At 39.5% G+C, this 15,154-nt stretch overlaps 1 protein-coding gene across 1 annotated transcript; it reads left to right on the forward strand.

The window, feature by feature from the left end:
- Window positions 1–3,149: 3,149 nt before the first annotated feature.
- Window positions 3,150–13,119, forward strand: LOC139949858 (heparan sulfate glucosamine 3-O-sulfotransferase 1-like). Its single transcript, XM_071948412.1, has 3 exons — window positions 3,150–3,312; window positions 7,377–7,621; window positions 9,627–13,119. Exon 3 carries the CDS (start codon window positions 9,715–9,717, stop codon window positions 10,969–10,971), a length of 1,257 nt encoding a protein of 418 aa, XP_071804513.1. The 5' UTR covers window positions 3,150–3,312; window positions 7,377–7,621; window positions 9,627–9,714; the 3' UTR covers window positions 10,972–13,119.
- Window positions 13,120–15,154: the final 2,035 nt, after the last annotated feature.

The raw sequence follows: 15,154 nt of genomic DNA on the forward strand, positions 1-15,154 counted from the left end.
GGGATACAGTCACAGGCGATATTAAACATAACCAGGTATTTTGGTTGGTACTGTGTTTCTGCTTCCATCAAGATGTTTCAGTGCTAAGCACCATAACATAATGGCAATTCTAATGCCCTTTGGGCAGAAATTCGTTGCATGTGACGTCAGTTTAGAGAGGGTCGCATGATGTGATAGTAAACCATTGTTGCACAATCAATTGCAGTCAATAATAATTTTTTAACAAGTGTATAATTTGTATCAAATTATATCGTCATTATTTTGTGCTATTTTAATCTATGGTGTTTGTGTGAAATATTTGAAGTCATGCCTCAACTGAATCCAATACATTTATTCCCCCACGCGTTTGAATATACGTTGACTGCAATTCTCCTTATGAAATGGAAGCGAGGTCAAAGGTGTTACCTTCCTATAGTGTGAATGAGTGGGGATCATTTTTCCATGGTGTGCAAAAATGTTGACATTCGTAACAATTTGAGAATGAAACTACTCTGGATTTTCGTTCATGGGGTATCATATCACGCACTAATAAACCTCAAACATTCCAGAAGTGTCAACTACTTATAAAAATACACGTCCTTTGAAGAGACCGAGAAGCTGTGAAGTTTGCCCAACCATCGAGACCATTTCTAACCTACATGATTCAACACAATGGATCGAGCCGTGCGTGAAGTTGCAAATACATTCCACAAGTTTATTCTCATAGTATTTTTTGGCACTCAAATTACCCTACACCGACCAGAGGTCGAATCGAGCTTAGAAATAACATGTTGGTTGGGTCCCCCCCCCCTTCCCCCGCCTCTTTCCTGATCACACCTTCCCGAAGAAAGCGAATTGCTACAGTTTTTCATGAACGACGGATCCTCCATGGTTTAACTCAATCCCACTGCCCACTGTAAAATTTGAATTTGAAGTTGTTCCTACTAAAGAGCAAGGACAAGCTCCTACTTCGTTCAATTCTTTACCTGATATTGGTTTTTCTGCATGACTGCTCGGCTGCATGGTAATTATGTTTCCATGGTCTAAGTTTAATTTTGTTTTTGTCAAACCATGGTCAACTCTTTGGTCAAACCATCCTTTTTATAGCTCCATGGTCAAACCATAGCAATAATGGTCAAACCGTATCTCCATATATTGGTAGCAATAATGCTTAAAGGCAGTGGACACTATTGGTAATTGTCAAAGACTAGCCTTCACAGTTGGTGTATCTCAACATATGCATAAAATAACTAACCTATGAAAATTTGAGCTCAATCGGCCATTGAAGTTGCGAGATAACAATGAAAGAAAAAACACCATTGTCACACGAAGTTGTGTGCGTTTAGATGGTTGATTTCGAGACCTCAAGTTCTAAACTTGAGGTCTCGAAATCAAATTCATGGAAAATTACTTCTTTCTCGAAACTATGGCAGTTCAGAGGGAGCCGTTTCTCACATTGTTTTACACCATCAACCTCTCCCCATTACTCGTTATCAAGAAAGGTTTTATGCTGATAATTATTTTGAGTAATTACCAATAGTGTCCACTGCCTTTAAATCAAGGATACTCGATCTCAATGTGGCCACACAATACACAGGATGGCTGTCCAATAAAATAGGTGGGCATTTGATTGTCAGCTCAATGTAAATCGTCTTCCAATGACAACGAAAGGGCTGCCCAATAGGTGGGCATTGAATGGTTTCAATTTGAGTCAATGGAAATCGCTTTCCAATGATAAAAGCAACCCATTTTAATGTAGGTAATCGATGCTCTTTTATTGCGTATACCATGAGTTGGGGTGCATGGGTTGTGCATAGTTTTCCTCAGACTAGTCCAGTTTTGCACTACTTGACACCTTTGGATATTGTTAGAGACCAGTTTTATCACTTAAAATATCAAATCTGTGAAAAAAAAATTCAATTGGTCATCTAAGTTGCAGTAGACCTACATGAAAAAATATAAATAAAAAAGCACCCTTGTTTAATACAAAATATATAAAATGCCTTCAGATGCCCCTGAATGCTCCAGGTCTGAAGTTTTCCTCGGATTCAAATTTGAGTGAAAAATTACCTCTTTTATTTCTTTAAAAAACTACTTTACTTCAGTGTGAGCCGTTTTTCACCATGTTTTATACTATCAACAGCTCTCCATTGCATACTCGCTACCAAGTAAGTTTTTATGCTCATGACTATGAGTAATAACTACCAATATTGCCCAGTGGCCTTTAAAAGTGGCCCTAGCCCGCTGGCCAAAGGCTGGCTTGACATCAAATGCCAATCAGAATTCCAGTGCCCAAATAAGCTAATGGAGGAAGGGGTTCAACCATGGAGGTAGCATGTTCATATTGCTTCATGCTTCAACCATGCTTTAACTTACACGGGTCTTGCGCAAATGAAATTTTTGAAATAATACTGTAAAAAAATGGCCGAGTAAAAATGTTGACGGACGTTTCATATTCAGTTAAATGAGAATAATTAAAAGTAACTAAGCCGACCATACAGATAGTTGAGTTGATCATAGAGCAAGGATTTGATTGAAATAAGGCTTAACAAGACCTCTTTGTCCATTTATAATAAAAAGATATTTACACACTGTGCTTCATACCACAAACCTCACCTAACTATACTCCAACCTGCAAAGTTTCAAACCCTACTAGTACTAATCAAAGGAACACGTTGCCTTGGATCGGTCGAGTTGGTCTTGCGTTTGTTACCGTTTGTTAATTATAAAATGCATATGGTTAGAAAGATATTTTAAAAGTAGAATACAATGATCCACACAAACATATCTCGAGTATTAACTCCTCGTCAACTAACACAAATGGCCAACCGTTTAGTTCGCGATGTTATAAAAGGAAAGCCGTCCAATTTCGAGTGATATTTGTGTGGATCATTACTTTTTATTATACTTTTAAAATATATCTTGGTCACAAAAAACGGTTTCAAACGCTTTTCAAAGACCAACACGTCCGATCCGAGGCTTCTGCAAGTTAGTCTTTAAAAACAATAACCGCAGGCGCTAGGAATTACCCCCGCCCGATTAACAAAAAGGCGATGACCTTTCCAGCTTACGCAACATTATTATCCCGGGTTATCAGAGCGTCTTGGACACCACCACAAGGGCTGCAGCTAGCCTGCTGTCATTGAAATCATTGTGCACCCTAACAGGAAGGCAGACGACAAAGTAAGCTGGGTTGGGAAGGGTTGTTTGTTCATCGACACAATAACTACACTCCTATGGACTCTACTTCTCTGACTGTACTCTGTTATTACTAGAGAGTTAACTTCTCTCTTGTATGAATTCACCCGCGATGTAGCCTAACATATATTGTTGGTAAGAAAGTTTGAACATGTTTTGAAGTAGTTTGTACTTTTTGATATCTCTCTCTATGCTCTATACAAAATTCCTTCAACATTACATGGAGGTCAATAAAGGCTAGCTATGTACACGTGTTGACTGTTGATGTATATGTACAGTGCATAGATCCATGCAGTTGACCCTTTGGTGTACATTATTTGCTGACCAGCCGGGTCCACCGACGGCCAGACACACAGAGCAAGTGACGACAGATATACGGATATTAGTGTACAGGCGTACAGTAGTGTTTGTGCGTGGAGGAGGTGAATATTAAAATATGTTATCGACCATGAATGATGTGAATGAATGGGGTGGGTTTCCCATGGAGCAAAGTCCTTGCTCTGGTCATTGCTTTATGGTCGGTGCTGAGCAAGCAGTTTTGATAAGCATTGTCTAAACATGGTCTAATGGTCTAAAGTTGTACAACATGAGGGCTCCATTCCCACACGTACACACAAGTCGTGGATATACATGTGCATGTAGTGACCTTTTTAAAACAAAGTCGATGTGGTGGAAAGGTTTTGAAGTATCTACCTCGTATTCAAAACAATCACCAACATTTTTCGTATGAGATTTAATTTTGGAGGAGAAAAGGAATGGTCCGATTGACAAAACAAGGAAGGTAGGCCTAAGTAATGGTAATAATGTACTAACTTATTAAAACAAATAAATGGTATGTTATGGAGGTAGAAGTTAGCTTAGGTAGCTTTAATATTTCAGTTTAATGTCATGAAGGAGAACGCATTGTGTATTTGCGTCACTGTTGACCAGTGTAATTTGAAAACAGTCGTATATTTGTCACGCAATCAACCCTTTCCATGCTCAACTCTATGGTTCATCAGTTACTGACAAAACTTTCGCATACGGGACTCAAACAAGCGACAATTCCCTTCAAAATATTCTAAGTATTAAAAGCACTATGAACCATAGGGCCTACATGGTTTATAGAGCTGAAATAGTTGTAGACAGTGTTCATGTTTCGTTTGGATCTATGGTTTGGTCTACCTCCATGGTTTGATCAACTGTCATTACTCTTTGGATCAACCGACAAACCTGTGACAATTTGGGCTTAATCCATTGCGTAACTCGAGCGGAAGGGCAATTATGAGGAGGTGGCATGAACAATTTTTCAACATGTAAACACATTGTCCTTAATATTGGTTATAACATGTATCTGCTTTTTTCTTCATTGTTCCATTTTCAAACTGGAAATGTTTTGTGAAATCGTTCATGTCTATAGTACATTTTTTAGTACATGACCCAAATACTTGTTTCGTCGCATCGTAGAATGTGCTTTGTAGTATATTGTGGATGCTTATAAAAGCATTCGACACTATTAGTAATTACTCAAAATAATTATTAGCATAAAACCTTTCTTGGTTACTTACGAGTAATGGGGAGAGGTTGATGGTATAAAACATTGTTAGAAACGGCTCCCTCTGAAGTGCCATAGTTTTCGAGAAAGAAGTAATTTTCATCGAATTTGGTTTCGAGACCTCAGGTTTAGAATTTGAGGTCTCAAAATCAAGCATCAGAAAGCATACAACTTCGTGTGACGGGTGTTTTTTCTTTCATTATTATCTCCCAACTTTGCTGGCAGATTGAGCTCAATTTTTTCCAGGTTTGCTATTTAATGCATATGATTAGATACAGCAAGTGAGAAGACTGGTCTTTGACAATTACCAAAGGTGTCCAGTGTCTTTAACTGTGATTTCTGTTGTTGCCCACTGTCTTTTGTTAAGGTTTGTTTAAGTTTCTGTGAAATAATATGTTTGTCTATATTCTTGAAAAAAAACTGTGTGTTTTATGTCTGAAAGCCTACTTGTTATCAACAAAACGCATGAATGTGACTTGTGGAGATTCAAATCCCTGTTGTGTCTGTTTGTAATTGTGAATGCATGCAGTCAGAAACTGAAACGTTCACATTGACGTTTATTCCCATATTTATTGATAAATTGGTCTATCACCGTTACTTTGACGGACCCTGCCGTTTATTTGTTTTTTTCTAAATTTCGTATGTGACGAACGGGTAAATTCATTGTTTTCAGTCATGCGCATGCTCAGAACTGCGTAAACGATGAAAATATAAGTTTGCTGCCACACAGCGTTCCTATAAGTCTCACCATTACGAAACGCATTCATATGCCAATTTCTATTAGATGTCTGCGTGGTACCGAACGTAGTTTACTTCCTTCTTCAATGTCGGTTTGTCATAAATCAATGGATTTGTATAGAACCCCCATATTCCAATTTCAATAACCGAAGTCATTCAATTGACCGGTTGTCCATGGCAGGGCCCAATTTCATAGAGCTGCTTAATGGTAGATTTTGTGCTCATTGGGCGCACCTAGCAAATTGTTCATTGCTTAAGCAAGGTTGTTTGCTTAAATCGGTAAGCAAACAAAAAGGGTCCTTAAAGCCTCTCTATTTTGCTCAAGCACCCCATTCACACAGCGCATAGTGCAACATCATTGCAACCGTTGCTACTAGGGACTTTTCGTTTTCGACGACGGATGGTTCTGCGACGGTAAAGATGACATTTGGCGTCATCTGCGCATGCGTCGGCTTTGAGGACGGTCGTCCCTCCATTTTTACGACAGTACTTGGGATGAATCTCCGTTGTGCTGAAAACGACAACATTAAGCTGAACAACCGTCGCAGAACCATCCGTCGTCGAAAACGAAAAGTCCCTATTGTGCCGGCTCAGCGGTGTGTATTGTACGTGTTTAAATGGTAGGTGTAGCCATGGAGGAAGACAAAATAGAAACTATTTTCTTTCTCCATGGTGTAGCAAAGCAAACACGTGTCTAAAATGCTTCAGAAATTTTCGTACAAGTTATTATCTTCTTGTTTACTTTCAAGTTAGTGTGTAAACCTTTCGAGGGGCATTTTAAACCATTAAAAATAATACATATTAGACACAAAAGGTGTTTTTTCTTTCATATTATATCTTGCAACTCCGACGACCAATCAAGCTCAAATTTTTCACAGGTTTGTTATTTTATCCATATGTTGAGATACACAAAGTGAGAAGACTGGTCTTTACCATTTACCAATAGTGTCCCTTGCCTTTAATATACAACAGCAAAAGAATCACAATATTTACACCAGAGGGTGTTTAGAAATAAACACTTTCGCATTAGCTAACACATTGGAGTTAGTTTAACACTCTATTGAATAAAATTGAATCAATGAAATCAGACTCTTTTGAGAGTCTATTGTGACAACCTGTGTCAAGTTAAGCATTTTTGTGTATTATAACACCCCTTGCAAGTAGTCTGCCTGCTCATTGGTTTAGAGCGCGTCACATGACATGTCTTAGTTTTGCTAGACGACGGCCGTTGGTTTGCCATGCGCTAGTCCGAAGACTAGCACATGGCGCCGTGTGCTAATCCGACAGACTAGCACACGGCGTGCAGTACCCAGACGTCCGTTGCGTGTACGAGTATGACAAATTAATAGTCTGTAACCATTTCGGATTGCACGACACGACATGCAACACATTCAGTAAAAGTGTTTGCAATCTGTATTCGCGTCGTCCGTGGATTGTAGCATTTAGGTCTGTAACTTAATAATAATAGTACAGTATTTAGAAATGTTTGGGGTGTTATAAAACAAATATTGACTGCTTTTACTCGTGCAATGGTTAAAAACTATGACTCCCTCGGTGATCCCTGGAGCTTTCTATTTTCCCACGGCTTCGCCTCGGGAAAATAGAACGCTACAGGGATCACCTCGGGAGTCATAGTTTTAACCATAGCACTCGAAGCAGTCAATATTTGTATACTACAGTCCCCTTTAATCATGAAATGGCCCACACAAACCTTATTACAGATTTTTATAGAAACCAGATGATCTACATTGTTGCATTGTTCTAAATCTATGACCATGAACTCCCACAGAAGTCTCTTTTCTAAATTAAAAAGGTATACACCGTCTAGTTTTGGCTTTTGATTTCATTGTTATTCTTTGACTCGCTCAACCATTTCCCTCAGTTGACAAAGCATTTTATCCGTTTCCGATCTCTCCTATCTGTACAGGAAGACGTCGCAGCCTTGAATAATACCCGAGTAGGACTACAGGTTGCTGTGTCTGTCGCAACAGATTGGGCCGACGTATCAATCACATTTACGGCAGGGCCTTCTGGCAGTGCTACGCTGCTCCATGTGTTTTGCTGATCGAGGTACAGTGTTGGGACCCAACAATGAAGTACAGACGTGTTTGGGATGTTCACCACTAAACTCCGTTTTGATGTGACGCCATGACGTGACTATGTAATGACAAGGTAAGATTAAGTTTTGAAGGAAGGTGTTCATGTTTGCAGGTGTTTTGGTCGCCCCACCCGTCACAGATTCGTAAGATTTGACTCTCTGTATGGGAAGGCACAATCAAGTGAGCCTGGTGAGGTTCGGTTTTGCAGAGACGCCGTGTATGAGTTGTGGAGGTTCTGAGGAAAAACAGTGGTTGAACAACAATCCCATGACAACGATATCCACAATTTGATTTGATCTGATGTGTTTTTGGGGTGTATTTTTGACGTATTTTTATGTGAAAGGAATTTCGTGTACTTTTTAACTTGACTAATAAAATATAAAATTGAATTGAATTGAAGATATTTTAAATGTTGTTTAGAGTCAACGAAGTGTTCATTTTTTATGTTATCTTTCTGTTCCTATTACATCCTCAAATTCGGCACCCCGAACAAAGATATTGACAAGATAGGGACACCGCCAATATAGGGCTAGATAGCTCAGTTGGTAGAGCGCCGGCACGTTAATCAAGAGGTCGTTGGTTGGTTGGTTCGAATCCCACTCTAGTCAATTCTTTGTTCAACCCCCAAAATCATCCTCAAATTTCATGTGTATTCTTTAAACGTATTCTTGCAGTCCTGATGCTTCACGGAGGCACTGGAAGGCAATTGCCTCCGTGTCCCCAGGTTGTTGCATTGGTGCCCTTGAAATGCCCTGGTAGAAAGTTCCTCATCATCATAATCAGCCGGCTGCACAGCAGGCAGAAACAAGCTTTTCACATTCTCTACTCTACTGTGTTGTGCTATTTTCCGAATGTCAATAGGGTGCCCTTCACCATGTAGAAAATGCCTTGGTGCCCTTGCCCTTTCTTTAGTTTGTCTGTATTTTGTTGTGACAGAGATGAAATTTTTTAGACTTTAATCTGAAAGACTTATGGAAAAAAAAAACCTTTTAATTGCATTACTAAAACGAAAACAAGTTCTTTGATCTATACTTTCCGGTGAGGATATTGTTCCCGGAAGCTCCCTGAAATATTGTTCCCTGAAATCTATACCACCAGGGGACAACATTACACCACAAGGTGGGATCATTTCAACTAAAGGTTTTGAAGCCTAGTTTCAGTCCATTTAAAGAGATTAATGTGTCAGCTATGAATCTCACCCTTGTTTTGTTCTCCATATCACTAGGGATTGTGTTTGTTAATTGGAGACCACTGTTTGTTTTAATCAAATAGTTCAAGTTGTATATATTTTATAGGCCTAACATAAAACTGAGCTGTGAAGAATTTATTTTAACAGATGATTTGATTTTAATGAGATATTACCAATAAGCACGTTTCTTAGAATCACACATGTAACTCAGATTCAAATTGCTTGGGGGAAAGTGATACCTTTTCCATAATCTTACTTCGCAATAAATACTATCGAAAGCTGCTGTACTTCTTGTCATGTAGGCTTAAGTGTTAAATTTTCTTAACCATTACCAAACGTATACACTGACCCTATAACTATGAGCCCCTTTGTGTTTTTATTGCATTTTATTTTAAAGGAACACGTTGCCTAGGATCGGTCGAGTTGGTCTTTGAAAAGCGTTTGTAACCGTTTGTTATCAAATACATATGGTTTGAAAGATGTTTAAAAAGTGGAATACAATGATCCACACACATTTACCTCGAAATTGCGTGGTTTTCCTTTTACTTTGCGAACTAACACGGTCAGCCATTTATGGGAGTCAAAAATTTGACTCCCATATATGGCCGACCGTATTTGTCGAGGAGGTAAAAGGGAAACCACGCAATTTCGAGTGATACTTTTGTGGATGATTTTGTCCTACTTTTAAAACATCTTTCAAATCATATGCATTCTATAAAAAACGGTTACATACGCCTTACAAAGACCAACTCGACCGATCCAAGGCAACGTGTTCCTTTAAGTTAATGTCTGAAGTTTTTCCATAATGGACCTTTGAAGCAATCAAAACATGAATGATCAGATTTATTAAAGAAATAATAATTTGAATGTTCTTGTCTTTACTATTCAGTGACAGTGGGAGCGGCAGCAAGACGATCTGCAGACACCTATAGAGATTAACGTTGTTTGTCTGATACCAAGGGGGCAGCGACCAGACAATGGAAACATTAGGTTTCTCACTAAGCTGGAAGAAGGCCGTGTTGTCATGTTGCATCATTCTAGCAGCTACTGTACTGTTCATGATGTACGGAGATCAGCAACGGGCACCAACGGGTAGCGGGTACCGGTCTAGCAGAGTTTACGAACAGTCCAATGCAGACTCGATAGAGGGCGCTCTTCATACCAGTGGCTCTACTCAAGAACCTGCACTGCAATGGTTTCTCGATGATGATTTGTTTCCGTTAGAAGATAAGGAGGAGGCGACAGGAATTGATCCTAAAGCTGATAGGATCAATGAGACGTGTGACACGTGCTGTTATCGTTACGTCACTATCAATAAAGGGATTGTAGAAATGGCGTCCGAGGAAGAACTCGCAGAAAAGGGTTGCCAGCAAAGACTTCCAGACGCCTTGATATTTGGCGTGAAAAAGGGCGGCACCACTACCCTGAAGAACTTCATTAGTTACCACCCTGACATTGCCTTCACGCAGAGCGAGTTGCATTACTTCACATCAACCACTGAGGTCCAGAAAGGTTTACAGTACTACAAGAGTAAGATGGTCTACTCAACACCAGGTCAGGTCTCAATGGAGAAGACCCCGGCCTATTCACATTACCCAAAGGTTCCTGCGCTTATCAGCAGAACCCTGCCTAATGTTAAACTTATCATTATCATGAGAGACCCAGTAGAACGAGCCGTGTCGGACTTTGTGCATCTGCAAGTTACCATGGCTCAACAATGTCCGGAGATAAACCTGCACCCAGTTGTTGGCAACGGCGCCCGGGGGCCTGTGTCTCTAGGCGCGGCATGCTTTAACAACAGTAAGTACTTTATCTCCGATACCTTTGAGAACTCAGTCATAGGCCTGGACGGTGCGATAAGATACACCAATCAGCTCGTCTCTAAAGGTGTCTACGTAAAGGACATCAGGCGTTACCTGAAGTACTTTAAACCAGACCAAATCCTGGCGCTGGATGGAGAGGCCTTTATCAATGATCCTTACCCCACCGTCAAGAAAGTAGAGAGCTTTCTTGGCATCCGGGATTACTTCACCAGAGAACACTTCTACTTCGACGTTCAGAAGGGTTTCTTCTGTCTTACAAAGCCGATACCAAACAATTGCATGAACCCGTCGAAAGGGCGCCCTCATCCGGATATAAGCGAAGAGACTCTAGCTAAACTTCGTGAGTACTACCGGCCGTACAACAAGGTGCTGAATGACCTGATGAATGTGGACTTTAACTGGTCATCGTAATGCTAGTTTTCGATAGTCCTTTTCTATTTATTGTTTTGACTTATTTTGTGCTTTTCATTTTCAAACTGTTTGATGCATTGTATGGTGAGGTATCAGTCAACATATATTTGGTTTGTGGTAACAGCATTATGTGTGTATCTAATTGGGTAGATTTTGTTCTTCATCGAACTGTCTTGCTATATTCTACTACCGCTAGCTGAGTAGATTACTTCTTTAGCTTATAGGATCGAAACTTCACTAACGCGGAGTGAGTTCTGAAATTGCCCTCAACTTTTTCACTAGCTCGCTCTAGCCATCGTCAGGAGACTGACTAATCTGTTAACATGGTGTTACTGCAAACCAAATCTATAATTTCTAAACTTGATACCGCATTGTTGTTGTTTATTCTCAGTTGTTTGGAAACCTGTTTCTTTCTTTGTTTATATCACGTATCGATCTCAGGTTTTGATGTCCACCGGGTATGCATTTCTATATTGAATAATTATTTATATAATCATGTATTGGTTACAATTTATTTCGCTGGAATTGACAGCAAGTTCATGTCATAAATATTTATTTTCGTTGTCGTATGACTAGTGAATCATTTTTTGCAATAAGTTTAATCATTTATTTGGCGCAGTTTCTTTCATGATACCGAAGTACGGAAGACGACTGGTAGAGGGCGTTTGTCGACCTCGTTCCCAGGGCACGGTCCTTACCACGACCATGGATACTAACCTCGTGCATGCAATACAATACAACAAAACTTTATTGTCCCTGTATGGGAAATTCCTTTGGCCTTTTTGCTCACATAGTGACGCATGCGCGTTAACTTTGCCGTGTGTTTTGTTTGTTTTATTACAGTCAACTCTCGTAAAGAGCACTGTTAAGAAGAGGTCCTGCTTTTCAAAAACTAAGTCCCGAATCTCATTTCTGCTTTGTGTTCCTTTGTTTTGCTGTCCTCTTACAAAAACGTTCCTTTAAGAGGCAACTTAGCCAGTCCGAGAGAGTCGAATTTAGTAAATTTGTATGATAATAAACTAGGTTAGCTTAATATTATTAACATTGTTTTTAGTGTACAAACCGTACACCAGGGATTTCAAAATGTGTTAACATCCAATTATATATTTTTTCAGTTTTATGAAAATGTCGATCATTACCTGGAAATGACTTACCCATATGATACTTATGTTTCTAAGAAGAAATAATAAATCATGGTACAACTTATTTATTTCACTGTTTTCTCGTAAGTGCAATGCCTTGGGGGTCAATAGTCCGTGATGACCTTTACTTGACCATTCCATTATCTGAGAGGGGCATAAGGTCTCAGAGTCTCAGAGTTTTTTGTTGTGTGTTGTCAACTGTACTGAAACAATTAGACTTGCACTAGTCTAACCCTCTGATAAGGTAGAGACAGTTTTGTTCTCGGGTCTGATACTTCACGGAGGCAACGAAGGCGAGATTGCCTCCATGCTGCCTGGTCATTGCCTTGATGCCCTTGAAATGCTCCGGTAGAAATTTATGATTTCCTTATAGGGTGCCCTTTACCAAGGAGAAAATGCCTTGGTGCCCTTGTCCTTTTGTACTTTGTAACACAGGTCATTATAACATAGTTAAAGGCAGTGAACACAACTGGTAGTATTAAAATAATTAAAAGCATTAAACCTTACTTGGTAACGAGTAATGGGGAGAGGTTATAGTATAATAATATATAGTATAATAAAACATTGTTGGAAACGGCTTTCTCTGAAGTAACGTTTCTTCCTTTACCGTCTCGCAACTTTGACAACTAATTGAGCTCAAATGTTCACAGTTATGTTGTTTTGTGAATATGTTGAGATACACCGAGTGAGAAGACTGGTCTTCGACAGTACTGGTCTTCGACAATAGTGTCCAGTGTCTTTAAAACATTCTTCTTTGAAATATGACGGGTCATGCATAATATATCAAGAATATGAATATTAATGTTAACCTTTCTGACGAAGTATTGACACTTTGTAAAGTTCTTTTATCAGCCGATCAATAAATTGTGTTTACCACTTTTACACAATAAAAAAAATATTGTCGTTCTTTAAAAAACGTAATACTTTTACAAGTAGAAGAGCATGTTTTTATGGTTTATAGCTCCCCGTGGTACGATGTTGAAAAAGCTAAAGTGTTTCTCGTGTAGTGTCCAGTGTCTTTAACTTACTAAGAGGAAGTCTCCTCTCATAAGATCAATTAAATTAAGATTATAAAATGATTTGCGTCTATGAATAAATGGGGAAAGAGTAGGACTTATACAATGACAAATCGGTTACCTGAAAATACAAGAAGATGGACGACAAGATGAAATGATGCTCTCCGTCTTCGTCCAGAGTTTGGAAGACTAAGGGAGAGCACGCCACCAACGGTAAGAAGGTGGACTAAAATCTCAGCATGATGAATATTCGTATAGATTAAAAGGGGTGTCGTTTTAACTACAAAAAGGTTGGACCATCAGGTTGGGTAACGTTGTTGGTCAGAAGAATATGAACAGCACCTCATTAAAAAGCACCCGAAAGTTAACAGTTGCACAGATATTCCAGAAAGTATTGACCATCACGTTATAAAACGTCTTTAGTTTGTATCGGTGAATTATTCATGTTACAAGACCATTATCATGTTGAATAGTCCCACCAGCTGGATTTGGGTGGTTTTTATTGTCATTTATTAGATAAAGACTATCAGTATAATTTTTGACATTAGAAACACTTCTATTTAACGAGCAATGGAGAGCTAATGATAGTTTCAAACAATGTGAGAAACGGCTCTCTGGAACGTAGTTTTTGAGAAAGCTCCCTCAAATAATTACAGATTCCAAGGCCTGAAGCATTTTTGATGCAACTGAAAGCATACATTTTGTCCAACATGTGTTTTTTTTTCCATATTTATATTAATAATCTTCATAAAATGGTAGGAGTGGCTGCTAATCGACCGGTGGAGGGCGCAAGCACGACTCCCAGTCGGAGCACTGCTGGGTGCACCCACTATAAAAAAAATCTCCCATAGCATGCAGTGTAAAATGCCTAAGAATTTTTTTTTTTTTTTAATATACGAAATATACTTAGAAGTCTTACAGCTTTGTACAAAAAGGGCAAATTTTTCATTGACTCTTAAACTTTAATCCAGTGCTCGATTTAATACTGGGAGTCCCAGTGCCGTCGAGTTATTCACCCTCCCTAAAAAACCCGCCCTAAATCAGTATTTTTTCAAATGTCCGAGCATCAATCTTGAAAAATATCCCTATGGTTACACGCCTATATTCCGACACCCTTATGTTCCGACAACTCAGCCCATATTCCGACATCCCTATGTTCCGACACCCATGATATTATGAGACCCCTATATTCCAACACCCGTATGTTCCGACAACTGAACCTATATTCCGACACCCCTATATTCCGACACCCCTATGTTCTGACACCCCTATGTTCCGACAACTGAACTATATTCCGACACTCCTATGTTCCGACACCCCTATGTTCAGACACCCCTATATTCCGACAACTCGGCCCATATTCTGACATCCCTATGTTCCGACACCCATGATATTATGACACCCCTATATTCCGACACCCCTATGTTCCGACATCTGAACCTATCTTCCGACACCCCTATATTCCGACACCCCTATGTTCCGACAACTGAACTATATTCCGACACTCCTATGTTCCGACACCCCTATGTTCCGACACCCCTATGTTCCGACAACTCAGCCCATATTCCGACATCCCTATGTTCCGATACCCATGATATTATGACACCCCTATGTTCCGACAACTGAACCTATATTCCGACACCCCTATATTCCGACACCCCTATGTTCCGATACCCCTATATTCCGACAACTGAACCTATATTCCGACACCCCTATATTCCGACACCCCTATATTCCGACACCCCAATGTTCCAACAAGTTATTTTCGCACATTATTACTCTGTTGAACAATAACAAAAACACAACTTGTCTGACAGGTTTCCCGGCGAATTTCGGCCGGGAATAAGTTTGGACATTCATAAGTTGAGTTTGTACTATTTTCTTATAGTAATGTAATCAAGTTTAGATAATCGAATCACACATGAATTTATTGCCTTTTAAGGCATAAATTTCATTTTGTTGTGTGGTTGTAAACATCAGGTATGGCTACCCGAGTAAGCTGACGATGTTGGTGCAGGTTGTCGG

Source organism: Asterias amurensis, chromosome 17 (genome assembly GCF_032118995.1).
Source record: "Asterias amurensis chromosome 17, ASM3211899v1".
NCBI classification, from domain to species: domain Eukaryota; kingdom Metazoa; phylum Echinodermata; class Asteroidea; order Forcipulatida; family Asteriidae; genus Asterias; species Asterias amurensis.

Bases quoted from the DNA above. Each gene is read 5' to 3' on its own strand.
- LOC139949858 (XM_071948412.1), top strand. From the start codon at position 9,715: ATGGAAACATTAGGTTTCTCACTAAGCTGGAAGAAGGCCGTGTTGTCA.